At 45.9% G+C, this 14184-nt stretch overlaps 1 protein-coding gene across 6 annotated transcripts in view; it reads right to left on the bottom strand.

The window, feature by feature from the left end:
• The window catches only part of acot11a (acyl-CoA thioesterase 11a), a 133189-nt gene that overhangs the window by 10228 nt on the left and 108777 nt on the right, over positions 1 to 14184 (bottom strand). For all 6 annotated transcript variants that reach the window (XM_068037543.1, XM_068037541.1, XM_068037538.1 and 3 more), the window contains 4 exons: positions 7664 to 7719; positions 5893 to 5959; positions 4803 to 4886; positions 4582 to 4715 (listed from right to left, as the gene is read on the bottom strand). In XM_068037543.1, coding sequence (XP_067893644.1) covers positions 4582 to 4715; positions 4803 to 4886; positions 5893 to 5959; positions 7664 to 7719 — 341 coding nt within the window. The remainder of the gene's footprint in view (positions 1 to 4581; positions 4716 to 4802; positions 4887 to 5892; positions 5960 to 7663; positions 7720 to 14184) is intronic.

Here is a 14184-nt window from a genome sequence, read left to right as displayed (position 1 = left end):
ACCCACAGCAATTGGATGACTCTTACATGCCCTCTGAAATGGCCTAGCAGGCCACTCAGTTGAATCTGACCGCTAAAAAGTCAATAAAAAGGAATGAAACCGGATGGATCAACCTAGGCACCGGAAACGATAACGGCAAACCCAGCCCTATCGACCCTGCAAAGTCCTCCTTACTAACATCTGGAGGCTTGTGCCAAAGTTGGGAGAGCTGTCCCACAGACTAGTCAAGCAACAGCCTGACATAGTCATACTCACGGAATCATACCTTACAGACAATGTCCCAGACACTGCCATCACCATCCCCAGGTATGTCCTGTCCCACCGGCAGGACTGACCCACCAGAGGTGGTGGCACAGTGGTATTCAGTAGGGAGGGAATTGCCCTGGGAGTCCTCAACATCGACTCCGGACCCCATGAAGTCTCATGGCACCAGGTCAAACATGGGCAAGGTAACCTCCTACTGATTGCCCTCCCTCAGCTGATGACTCAGTACTCCTCCATGTTGAACACCACTTGGAGGAAGCACTGAGGGTGGCAAGGGCACAAAATGTACTCTGGGTGGGGGACTTCAATGTCCATCACCACGAGTGGCTCGGTAGCACCACTACTGACCGAGCCGGCCAAGTCCCAAAGGACATAGCTGCTAGACTGGGTCTGCGGCAGGTGATGGGGGTACCAACATGAGGGAAAAACATACTTGACCTCATCCTCACCAAAATGCCTGCCGCAGATGCTTCTGTCCATGACAGTATTGGTAGGAGTGACCACCACACAGTACTTGTGGAGACGAAGTCCCGCCTTCACATTGAGAATACCGTCCATCGTGTTGTGTGGCACTATCACCGTGCTAAATGGAATAGATTTCCAACAGATCTAGCAATACAAAACTGGGCATCCATGAGGCGCTGTGGGCCAGGACTACTTGCATGCCAAACTGCGTAAGCAGCATGCGATAGACAGAGTTAAGCGATCCCATAACCAACGGATCAGATCTAAGCTCTGCAGTCCTGCCACATCCAGCCGTGAATGGTGGTCGACAATTAAACAACTAACTGGAGGAGGCGGCTCCACAAATTTCCCCATCCTCAATGATGGGGGAGCCCAGCACATCAGTGCGAAAGATAAGGCTGAAGCATTTGCAACAATCTTCAGCCAGAAGTGCCGAGTTGATGATCCATCTCGGCCTCCTCCTGAAGTCCCCAGCACCACAGCCAATTCGATTCACTCCGCGTGATATCAAGAAACGACTGAAGGCACTGGATACTGCAAAAGCTATGGGCCCTGACAATATTCTGGCAATAGTACTGAAGACCTGTGCTCCAGAACTTGCCGCGCCCCTAGCCAAGCTGTTCCAGTACAGCTAAAACACTGGCATCTATCCTGCAATGTGGAAAATTGCCCAGGTATGTCCTGTACACGAAAAGCAGGACAAGTCCAACCCGGCCAATTACCGCCCCATCAGCCTACTCTCAATCATCAGTAAAGTGATGGAAGGTGTCATCAACAGTGCTATCAAGCAGCACTTGCTTAGCAATAACCTGCTCAGTGACACTCAGTTTGGGTTCCGCCAGGGCCCCTCAGCTCCTGGCCTCATCACAGCCTTGGTTCAAACATGGACAAAAGAGCTGAATTCAAGAGGTGAGGTGAGAGTGACTGCCCTTGACATCAAGGCAGCATTTGACCAAGTATGGCATCAAAGAGCCCTAGCAAAACTGAGGTCAATGGGAATCAGGGGGAAAACCCTCCGCTGGTTGGAGTCATACCTAGCGCAAAGGAAGATGGTTGTGGCTGTTGGAGGTCAATCATCTGAGCTCCAGGACATTACTGCAGGAGTTCCCTAGGGTTGTGTCCAAGGCCCAACCATCTTCAGCTGCTTCATTAATGACCTTCCTTCAATCATAAGGTCAGAAGTGGGGATGTTCGCTGATGATTACACAATGTTTAGCACCATTCGTGACTCCTCAGATACTGAAGCAGTCCGTATAGAAATGCAGCAAGACCTGGACAATATCCAGGCTTGGGCTGATAAGTGGCAAGTAACATTCACGCCACACAAGTGCCAGGCAATGGCCATCTCCAACAAGAGAGAATCTAACCATCTCCCGTTGACATTCAACGGCATTACCATCGCTGAATGCTCCACTATCAACATCCTAAGGGCTACCATTGACCAGAAACTGAACTGGAGTAGCCATATAAATACCGTGGGTACAAGAGCAGGTCAGAGGCTCGGAATCCTGAGGCGAGTAACTCACCTCCTGACTATCCAAAGCCTGTCCACCATCTACAAGGCACAAGTCAGGAGTGTGATGGAATACTCTCCACTTGCCTGGATGGGAGCAGCTCCAACAACACTCAAGAAGCTCGACACCATCCAGGACAAAGCAGCCCACTTGATTGGCACCCCATCTACAAACATTCACTCCCTCCACCACCGACGCACAGTAGCAGCAGTGTGTACCATCTGCAAGATGCACTGCAGCAATGCACCAAGGCTCCTTAGACAGCACCTTCCAAACCCGTGACCTCTACCAACTAGAAGGACAAGAGCAGCAAATACATGGGAACACCACCACCTGCAAGTTCCCCTCCAAGTCACACACCATCCTGACTTGGAACTATATCGCTGTTCCTTCACTGTCGCTGGGTCAAAATCCTGGAACTCCCTTCCTAACAGCACTGTGGGTCTACCTACCCCAAATAGACTGCAGCGGTTCAAGAAGGCAGCTCACCACCACCTTCTCAAGGGCAATTAGGGATGGGCAATAAATGCTGGCATAGCCAGTGATGCCTACATCCCATGAATGAATAAAAAAAAGAACAGTGACCTGTGCAGACTTGAGCACCTTACATTTCACCAGCTCTATTCAAGTATAAACTTTGCCAAGTCCCCAACATTTCTTGGAAGCATTGCTGTGCTTTTATCCTCCTTCTGCTAGATTCTGATGCTGCTTCCTCACACTCACCTGTCAATCCTTTTACTTCCCCTTGAGCTTTGCCCATTACAATGCAGCTTATTACAAACCTGAGAGGGTAGGCGAGGAAAATCCATTTTAAAATTGAAGACAGCACTGAAGAAGGAGCATTTAACGTGATAATCTTCGCCCATTAGCCTGACAATTTCTGCCTTTTGATGGGGAGTCTTGACGAGTTTAACTTTCCTGCTCAGTCTCGGCTGTGCACAGTGAAACATGTCTAGCGCTCCTCCATTACACAAGAGGCTCCACCGAGTCTGCTGACACACTCGGACTATTTGTCAGCAATTTCAGTATTACCTGACTTTCCTCAGACCTGGTTCCCCACCACTGGATGCAGACCAGTACCTAAGGCTGCCTGATCAGTGACTTCAACAGCCATGAGTCAGGCTGAAAAGTATTTTCCTTTAAAAAAAAAATCACAGTTGTGCCTTCCTCTCCATTGCAATAGCTGTTTGGCCTCCTCAGCTCAATCTTCCTCCAGCTAAGGGCAATGCTTTTTAAATAGAGCACTGACCAATTCCCTTGATCACTCAAAACATGAGTTAGCATGCATCCAAATAGAAGATATAAATGCATAGTGAGGAATACTATTTGGCCCATCAGGTCTGTTCCTTCCACTGACCACGTATAATCTACCCCATCACAGTTCTACAATAATCCTAGCATTCATCTATCTTTACATCTTAAGTGCTTTTTTTAAATTCATTCTGTGGATGTGTGCTTCACTGGCAAGGCTGGCATTTATTACCCAATCTTAGTTGCCCTGTGAAAATGGTGGTTCGCCGCCTTCTTGAACGGCTGCAGTCTATGTGGTGAAGGTGCTGTTAGATACGAATCCCATGATTTTGACCCTGCGACAATGGAGGAATAAGATATATGACCAAATGAGGATGGTGTGTGACTTGAAGGGGGAACTCGAAGGTGTCAGTGTTCACATGCACCTTATCCTTCTAGGAGGTGGTAGTTGCGAGTTTGAAAGCTGCTGCCAAAGAAGCCTTGATGAGTTGCTGCGGTGTTTCCTGTAGATAGTGCACGTTGTACATGGATGGTGGAGGGGATGGGCATTTAAGCTAATGGATGAGCTGCCAATCAAGCTGGATGGTGTTGAGCATCCTGAGTGTTGTTACAGTTGCACCCATCCAGGCAAGCGGGGAGTATTCCATTACACTTCATACTTGTTCCCCGCAGGTGGTGACAATGTTCTGGGGAGTCACGAGGTGGATCACTCACTGCAGAATACCCAGCCTCTGACCTACTCTAGCAGCCACAACATTCATGTGGCTGGCACAGTTGAGTTTCTGGACAATGATGACCCCCTAATTCATTGATAGTGGTGGACATGGCGATGGGAATGCCGTTGAATGAGTATTTGTGAAGTATGTGACTGTGTGCACTGTGGCAGCTGATCAACGAGTGATGCATTACAATGTTTTCTCAATAAGAATAGGAGTTAGATCCAAATTAATATGCTCCCTTACAAGGGAGAGAAAGAAAGATCTCCCCTGGTACAGTGAATTGTGTCACCATCTTCCCCTTCCATTATCCTTTCCTTCCCACTGTCACTATCTCTGATGCTCATTCTTGGTTATGTGGCTCTTCTTACTGGTAGTGTGTGTCCCATTCATGTCGACGGCTCATATCAGACAGGAGCATGAAAACTTGCTTGACGTTTACAGAAACAGTCATTTCCACTTTGAAGGACAGTAACTGACCTTCCTCCAGCGTATAAAGTTTGGCCTAGAAAAAGGAAACTGACATCATTTCCTGAACAGTTGGCTGGCTGGTAAGTCTTGAACTTTTTATGTTGCTGTTGGTTTAACTTGCCTTGTTCTGCGTGCAGTTCAATATCCAGTTTTGTTTTGCAGCCAGCATTTTTAGTGCAGAGATGTTATTGTAGTTGAGATAAACCTTAAAAAAAAATGTAAACCAGTCACTTCAAACATCAATTGATTAAAGGGCAATGCCCAGTGTAGCATTGACCTATAGATATTAAAGGTTCCAGGTTGAATACCTGATCTGCACAGAGTTTGCTGATCTTTGCCTGAACAGTTTGGTGCTGTAACTGGCTTCAGTGCTCCTGAGATACCAGCAGCGAATCATAAAGAAAAATCAGCCAGATTTCCCACTCCTGGTCGCTATCCATGACTATTTGTTGACAACACAGGGAGGACAGGATTGGACTCAACTTTGAAGGTCATCACAATTGTATAGTCTTTCTGGGTTTGCACATGAATAAGGACCACTTTGGTGAGTTATTGAAGGACTGCTGCTATTCGCTGATCAGTACCCCAGCAACAGTCAGCCCCTTCAAGTGAGGAGGGGAAAGAAAGAAGGGGGAAGACAAGCATGGAGCAGAGAAGTAATGTTAACAAAACATCAAGGTAATGAGTTATAAAAACTGGCAACAACATGCAGCTGGCATGATGCCTGACTGATTTCACTTGACCTGGGTTACACAGCATGATGAGAGGGACAGGATCACTGAAGGTACCACCAGCTTAACAAAGGGAAGAAATGAGGCAAATTCTAACCTGCCAGTTGTACCTCATCACTGCACAGGGATTAAGCTTCATTTTGAGCATGTACAGATTTGGCAGCCAAAACTGACAGTTATCCTCCCCACTGAAAAAGATTCCATGGATGACCAAAATTAATCTGCTATTTTTATGATTTTCACCTTTTTTAAATAAATACTAGTGAATAATGCACGCCTGAAGACTAATACAAAGTATAGTTAACCAAATTGTTGTTCCCCCAAAATATTGCACTGTAAAATAAGAAGCATTCAAAGATTACAGCTATTATAGGCAGGCATGGGAGTAAACCAACAAACAAAAAGACAACTTACTTAATGGCAGAAATAAAACAATCACAATACACACAGTAATCTATCTAGATCAGAAAGGCAGGTTACCTGATTGCTGGGGTCCCAGGGGACAGACAGTGGTACTTCAGTTTGTTTACATGAAATTATGTATTTTCTGAAAGAAAAACAATAGGATTTTCATGTTCGGAAGAGATCCATAAATAGTTAAATTTTGTTGAGTTCAAAGGATCTGGAGGAATTTACAGCTGAACGCATAAGATTCTTACCTAGCATTCCATGATCCTTATCACAGTTTACAAATTTCTGGTATAGTCGGACCGCGGTCCTTCCAGGACACAGCAAGTAGGCCTGTTCTCAGACCTTTAAGTGTCGGTCTTGACTCCTTGGTAGCGCTCATGCCTCTGCATTAGAAGGTCATGGGTTCAAACCCACTCAAGTGTTCTGAGCACATAAACATAGGCTGATACTGCAGTGCAGTACTGGACTATTGGAGGTGCCACCTTTCAGGTGACGTTAAACTGAGGCGCCATCTGACCTCTCAGTTTGACGTAAAAAGATCTCAGTTTGATGCAAAGCAGGGAGACCCCCCCCCCCCCCACTTCAACCCTGCCCTGCCCAAAAACAGATTATCTAGTTTTAGCTTATCATTTAATGCATTGCTATTATTGGGACCTTGCTGAGTGCAAATTTATTAATGTGTTTTCCAGCCTTAGAACAACAACTAACTATGCTTCTAAAGTTGGCTGTGAAACACTGTAGGACATCCAGGTGGTGTGAAAGGTGCTATATGAATGCAAGTTCTCTCTTTCAAAGTGTGGAATGCAAGATTACACTGAAAAACCCATCATCAGGGTTAAACATCGCAGACCAAAACTGATCCTAACAGCAAATATTCAGATCGTTTGCTCAAGACATTGATGCCATGAAACTGCACCAACTTCACCTGATCAGTGTGCACCATCTGAATTCAAATGGGAAAATTCAGAAAAAACAATATGATCAACTGAGATAAAAACAAGGAATGCTGGAAATACTCAGCAGATCAGCTGAGATCCTGATGAAACTTCAAAACTCGGCCCAAAGGATCATGCAAGGAAATCTCACAATAATGTTACATGTAGACTTTATTTTGAATTAATTTGCTGTAAACTGGACATTGCCAGGAGGCAAATGGCACCTCCATCACTAAAGGTACAAGGACTTGCACTTAAAATGACAATATTTCTGTTTTAATCTGAATTTGTTGCATTCACACAAAGCTGGGAGAGGGACGTTTGGGATTACCCCTGATTCCAGCAGCTTTACTCTTTACAATTCTCATTGGCACACCTGATCAAATCTTCCTGATGTGGCCCAAGAGGCAGCATATTTACACAGCTAGTGGACCTCAATCTACAGCAACAACTAGCATTTATATAGCGCCTTTAATGTTGGAGACCATCCCACGATGCTTTGTGAATGCACATTAGCTGTCAGGCATTGAGCTGCTTCAGTGGGAACTCCCTTGGATTCTGTTTATAGTAGAGTACTTGCGGTGAAGTTGCTATGATCAGTACAAAGTGAAATCAGAGAGTGTGTTAGCAGCTGGCCAAGTTTTTTTGCGTCACAGGCACCATTAACAAGTGCCTGTGTGTTTTAACGATGCATAAACGGTGCTTTCTAGTTGTTTCGCAACACATGCTTTATATACCCAATGGTAATTTTCGAGAGGGTTCACAGAGCAGATCACAGTGTAAAGATATATCCTGCTGCAGTGCTAAACTGTAGAATGTGTGTGAGAATCGCTGTGATGTCCATCTCTGCTGCTCTGTAAAAACATTCACTGAATCAAAAGGCTAGAGTGTTTAAGCTTACCGACCTGTCAAGTCGTATTTTCTTCCGTGCACTTGCTTCCCGGTATCTTCTTTCTCCATCCTGTTGGGGGAAACACAGTCAGTGTTGCAAAACTAAACTACTCACAGTTGAATACCTGTACTGACTTTGGCCTCTCGTGCATCCTGCCCCCTCCCCCACCCAGCCCTTCACCCACCATTGGTGATCATGCTTTCAGTTCTAACGGCTTCATGCTCCGGAATTCCCATCCTAAACCCTTCCAACTCTTCTCCTCCCTTTCTTCTGTTAAGATGGTGCTTAAAGGGCATCTCTTTGGCCAAGCATTTGGTCATGGTGCTAACATCTCCTTTGGCTTGGCATCCAATTTTTTGATTACACCTGGGTGAAGCGTTCTAACCTATGTTAAAGGCACTAAAAAATGCAGAAAATAGTAGTCGCTGTCCTTATAATCACTATATGAAGCGATCATGTAGAATGTTAAGCAGGATTCTGTACTTATATCAGTGTTTGTAGTGATCAGTACAGGCTTCATAGAATATTAGAATTAGAATTAGAACATTACAGCGCAGTACAGGCCCTTCGGTCCTCGATGTTGCGCCGACCTGTGAAACCATCTGACCTACACTATTCTATTTTCATCCATATGTCTATCCAATGACCACTTAAATGCCCTTAAAGTTGGCGAGTCTACTACTGCTGCAGGCAGGGCATTCCACGCCCCTACTACTCTCTGAGTAAAGAAACTACCTCTGACATCTGTCCTATATCTATCACCCCTCAACTTAAAGCTATGTCCCCTCGTGTTTGCCATCACCATCCGAGGAAAAAGACTCTCACTATCCACCCTATCTAACCCTCTGATTATCTTATATGTCTCTATTAAGTCACCTCTCCTCCTCCTCCTCTCCAACGAAAACAACCTCAAGTCCCTCAGCCTTTCCTCGTAAGACCTTCCCTCCATACCAGGCAACATCCTAGTAAATCTCCTCTGCACCCTTTCCATAGCTTCCACATCCTTCCTATAATGCGGTGACCAGAACTGCACGCAATACTCCAGGTGCGGTCTCACCAGAGTTTTGTACAGCTGCAGCATGACCTCGTGGCTCCGAAACTCGATCCTCCTACTAATAAAAGCTAACACACCATATGCCTTCTTAACAGCCCTATTAACCTGGGTAGCAACCTTCAGGGATTTATGCACCTGGACACCAAGATCTCTCTGTTCATCTACACTACCTAATCTTCCCATTAGCCCAGTACTCTGCATTCCTGTTACTCCTTCCAAAGTGAATCACCTCGCACTTTTCCGCATTAAACTCCATTTGCCATCTCTCAGCCCAGCTCTGCAGCCTATCTATGTCCCTCTGTACCCTACAACATCCTTCGGCACTATCCACAACTCCACCGACCTTAGTGTCATCCGCAAATTTACTAACCCACCCTTCTACACCCTCTTCCAGGTCATTTATAAAAATGACAAACAGCATTGGCCCCAAAACAGATCCTTGCGGTACACCACTAGTAACTAAACTCCAGGATGAACATTTGCCATCAACCACCACCCTCTGTCTTCTTTCAGCTAGCCAATTTCTGATCCAAAGCTCTAAATCACCTTCAACCCCATACTTCCGTATTTTCTGCAATAGCCTACCGTGGGGAACCTTATCAAACGCCTTACTGAAATCCATATACACCACATCCACTGCTTTACCCTCATCCACCTGTTTGGTCACCTTCTCGAAAAACTCAATAAGGTTTGTGAGGCACGACCTACCCGTCACAAAACCGTGCTGACTATTGCTAATGAACTTATTCTTTTCAAGATGATTATAAATCCTGTCTCTTATAACCTTTTCCAACATTTTACCCACAACCGAAGTAAGGCTCACAGGTCTATAATTACCAGGGCTGTCTCTACTCCCCTTCTTGTACAAGGGGACAACATTTGCTATCCTCCAGTCTTCCGGCACTATTCCTGTCGACAATGACGACATAAAGATCAAGGACAAAGGCTCAGCAATCTCCTCCCTAGCTTCCCAGAGAATCCTAGGATAAATCCCATCTGGCCCAGGGGACTTATCTATTTTCACACTTTCCAAAATTGCTAACACTTCCTCCTTGTGAACCTCAATCCCATCTAGCCTAGGAGCCTGAATCTCAGTATTCTCCTCGACAACATTTTCTTTCTCTACTGTAAATACTGACGCAAAATATTCATTTAACACTTCCCCTATCTCCTCTGATTCCACACACAACTTCCCACTACTATCCTTGATTGGCCCTAATCTAACTCTATTCATTCTTTTATTCCTGATATACCTCTAGAAAGCCTTAGGGTTTTCCCTGATCCTATCCGCCAATGGCTTCTCGTGTCCTCTCCTTGCTCTTCTTAGCTCTCCCTTTAGATCCTTCCTGGCTAGCTTGTAACTCTCAAGCGCCCTAACTGAGCCTTCACGTCTCATCCGAACATAAGCCTTCTTCTTCCTCTTGACAAGCGCTTCAACTTCTTTAGTAAACCACGGGCTCCCTCGCTCGACAACTTCCTCCCTGCCTCACAGGTACATACTTATCAAGGACACGCAGTAGCTGCTCCTTGAATAAGCTCCACATTTCGATTGTTCCCATCCCCTGCAGTTTCCTTCCCCATCCTACGCATCCTAAATCTTGCCTAATCGCATCATAATTTCCTTTCCCCCAGCTATAATTTTTGCCCTACAGTATATACCTGTCCCTGCCCATCGCTAAGGTGAACCTAACCGAATTGTGATCACTATCACCAAAGTGCTCACCTACATCTAAATCTAACACCTGGCCGGGTTCATTACCCAGTACCAAATCCAATGTGGCATCGCCCCTGGTTGGCCTGTCTACATACTGTGTCAGAAAACCCTCCTGCACACACTGGACAAAAACTGACCCATCTAAAGTACTCGAACTATAGTATTTCCAGTCGATATTTGGAAAGTTAAAGTCCCCCATAACAACTACCCTGTTACTCTCGCCCCTGTCGAGAATCATCTTCGCTATCCTTTCCTCTACATCTCTGGAACTATTCGGAGGTCTATAAAAGACTCCCAACACAGTGACCTCACCTCTCCTGTTTCTAACCTCGGCCCATACTACCTCAGTAGACGAGTCCTCAAACGTCCTTTCTGCCACCGTAATACTCTCCTTGATTAACAATGCCACACCCCCCCCCTCTTTTACCATCTTCTCTGTTCTTACTGAAACATCTAAATCCCGGAACCTGCAACATCCATTCCTGCCCCTGCTCTACCCATGTCTCCGAAATGGCCAATACATCGAGATCCCAGGTACCAACCCATGCTGCAAGCTCACCCACCTTATTCCGGATGCTCCTGGCGTTGAAGTAGACACACTTTAAACCAGGTTCTTGCTTGCCAGTGCCCTCTTGCGTCCTTGTAACCTTATCCCTGACCTCACTACTCTCAACATCCTGTACACTGGCACTACAATTTAGGTTCCCATCCCCCTGCTGAATTAGTTTAAACCCCCCCCGAAGAGCACTAGCAAATCTCCCCCCCAGGATATTGGTACCCCTCTGGTTCAGGTGAAGACCATCCTGTTTGTAGAGGTCCCACCTACCCCAGAAACAGCCCCAATTATCCAGGAAACCAAAACCCTCCCTCCTGCACCATCCCTGCAGCCACGTGTTCAACTCCTCTCTCTCCCTATTCCTCGCTTCGCTATCACGTGGCACGGGCAACAACCCAGAGATAACAACTCTGTTTGTTCTCGCTCAAAGCTTCCACCCTAGCTCCCTGAATTTCTGTCTTAAATCACCATCTCTCTTCCTACCTGTGTCCTAAATATACCAACAGGAGGGTCATTAGACTGGATCAGTAGAGGCCAACTAATGTGTCCCTACCCACATTATACCACCTTTAAAAAGATCATTCATTCTCAGATGTGGGTGTAACTGGCAATGCTGGCATTTATTGCCCATCCCTAATTGCCCTGATTGACTGCCCACTTCAGAGGGCAGCTAAGAATTAGCCAAGATGCATACAGACCAGACTGGGTAAGGACAGAATCACAGAATTGTTACAGTGCAGAAAAAGGCCATTCAGCCCATCGTGTCCACACCAGCACTCTGAAAGTGCTATTTACTCAGTTCCATTCCCCTGCCTTCTCCCCGCAATCCTGCTTATTCTCCCTTTTCATATAACAGTCTAATTCCCTTTTGAATGCTTCAATTGAACCTGCCTCCACCATACTCTCAGGCTGTGCATTCCAGACCTTAACCACTCGCTGCGTGAAAATGTTTTTCCTCATGTCACTTTTGCTTCTCTTACCAATTACGTTCAATCTGTGCTCTCTCGTTCTCAATCCTTTCACGAGTGGGAACAGTTTCTCTCCATCTACTCTGTCCAGGCACCTCATGATTTTGAATACCTCTATCAAATCACCTCTCAGTCTTCTCTTCAAGGAAAACAGTCCTAACTTCTCCAATCTACCTTCATAACTGAAGTTCTTCATCCCTGAAACCATTCTCGTGAATCTCTTCTGCACTCTCTCCAATGCCTTCACATCTTTCCTAAAGTGTGGCGCCCAGAACGGACGCAATACTCCAGCTGAGGCCGAACTAGTGTCTTATAAATATTTCCTTGCTCTTGTACTCTATGCCCCTATTAATAAAAACCCAGGATACTGTATGCTTTACTAATCACTCTCTCAACCTGTCCTGCCACCTTCAATGACTTATGCACATATACACCCGGGTCCCTCTGCTCCTGAAACCCCTTTTGAATTGTACCCTTAATTTTATATTGTCTCTCCATGTTCTTCCTACCAAAATGAATCACTCCACATTTCTCTGCTCTATGTGAGGGAACTGTGCAAGCAACTCCAAGGTATGAAAACAGAAGTGAAACAGCAGCAAGAGGCCACTGACAGGGACAGATGGGGACTCGAGCATAAACTATCCGAGCTCCCTGAGATAGGAGACGGAGTAATGGTACAGGAAGTGCCACCTAAACCAGAAGTGGCACCCTGCTGGACAGGCCCCTACACGCTCCTGATGAACAGCAACACTTGTGTATGTTTGGACATGCCAGGAGGAAGCATTGGTCTCAGGTTAAGGTATATGACTCACATTCTGTTTCGGCCAACAGGAGAACCAGCAGCCGATCTCTTAATTATTTCATTTCAGGTAAACCAATAGAGCAATGGCAGCCTGGTGAACTGCAATGATGGTGATCACCCTCCTGGCAACTGTCTGCATCCTGGGCAGTGTGTACAACTGCCTAAGGAAGGTAAAGGAGAATGGATAAAGAAACCTAATGGGTGGATCTCAGATAAGACCAAGTACCAACACCAACCAAGTAGTACGCCTACCAGATTCAAACCTGGCGAGGAACAGCCCAGCGGTCACCGTGCAGTGGCCTGGCCTGACAATCCTCCAACGAACCAGGGGTGTGACGAGTGACGAGGTTACAATATTTTACAATCAGATGAAGGGTGATGCGGTAGGATGGTTTTTCTGACCACAGACATAAGAAGAACCAAGGGGTTGTGGAATACCTTTAGGTCAGACGAATATAACATTTAGCAATAGTGCAGACGGGTCAGTTGATATAATTCGGATGTACGACTGCAACTCAGGACTCGGAGAGTATTGGTTTGGGTGCAAACTGAATTATGCTCCAAACATAGTATTTTTCACAGGAGTCAAGGTGCAATCTGGATAGACCAATCTACCCCTATTCATATGGGAGCCGGGACTCGAGAGACAAAATTGTCAAGAATTGCGTATTGATATTATTAACCGGCTAGGATGTACTGATGTAAGATGCTTCAATCTAACAACATGTGGTTATAGGAAGCTGACGTTGTGCCCCACCACTGTGTTGCCTCCCAAGGACGGCATGATAAGGATAGAGAATCCAAAGATGGTATTGCATGATGCTACCATGATTATATTGGAAGTGACCTATAATTTAAGTGGTGTAATTCCAGTAGTAAAGGCCAACTGCAGTAACCACCATGATTGTCTGGGCAGAGCACAAATTGCAGCAGCTGATCAGTGATTTACAAGAATTGGATAGCCCCTGGAACGAAGAACCCCCGGGGGAGGAAGAAGCAAAGCATATTTGGGGATATGTTCGGCAGCACTAACTCGGTCCTAAACTCATGGGGTATTTCGACTATAAATGATTACGTCTTGTGGCTGGCGTGGGAAAGCGCTAAAGGCTTGCAATTTGTGGCCTGAGGGACAGAATATACACTCACAGCCACAGATCTGCAAGGAACAGGGCTAATGAAAGGGAGAAGCCATAATGAACTGTACTGGTTCACAGTCTAAGGGAAAGGCCTGCGATGTAATGGCTCGAAACTCAACTGGCAACATAGAATTGGATTGCCCAGACACACACACACACACGGAGGTTAGTGGCCTACGTGTGATTAATTTGGAACCAGTTAGAGAAGAACAACAACTACTGACCCAACCGACTAGTGGCGGCAGGGAAGACACACGGCACTAGGAATGGGGGGATATAGAACAGAATTTCTGGGAGTGGGCAA

The sequence above is a fragment of the Heterodontus francisci genome, chromosome 8 (assembly GCF_036365525.1).
Source record: "Heterodontus francisci isolate sHetFra1 chromosome 8, sHetFra1.hap1, whole genome shotgun sequence".
NCBI lineage: Eukaryota > Metazoa > Chordata > Chondrichthyes > Heterodontiformes > Heterodontidae > Heterodontus > Heterodontus francisci.
The sequence above is the reverse complement of the archived record's forward strand: the minus strand, read 5'-3'. Positions and strand labels throughout refer to the sequence as shown.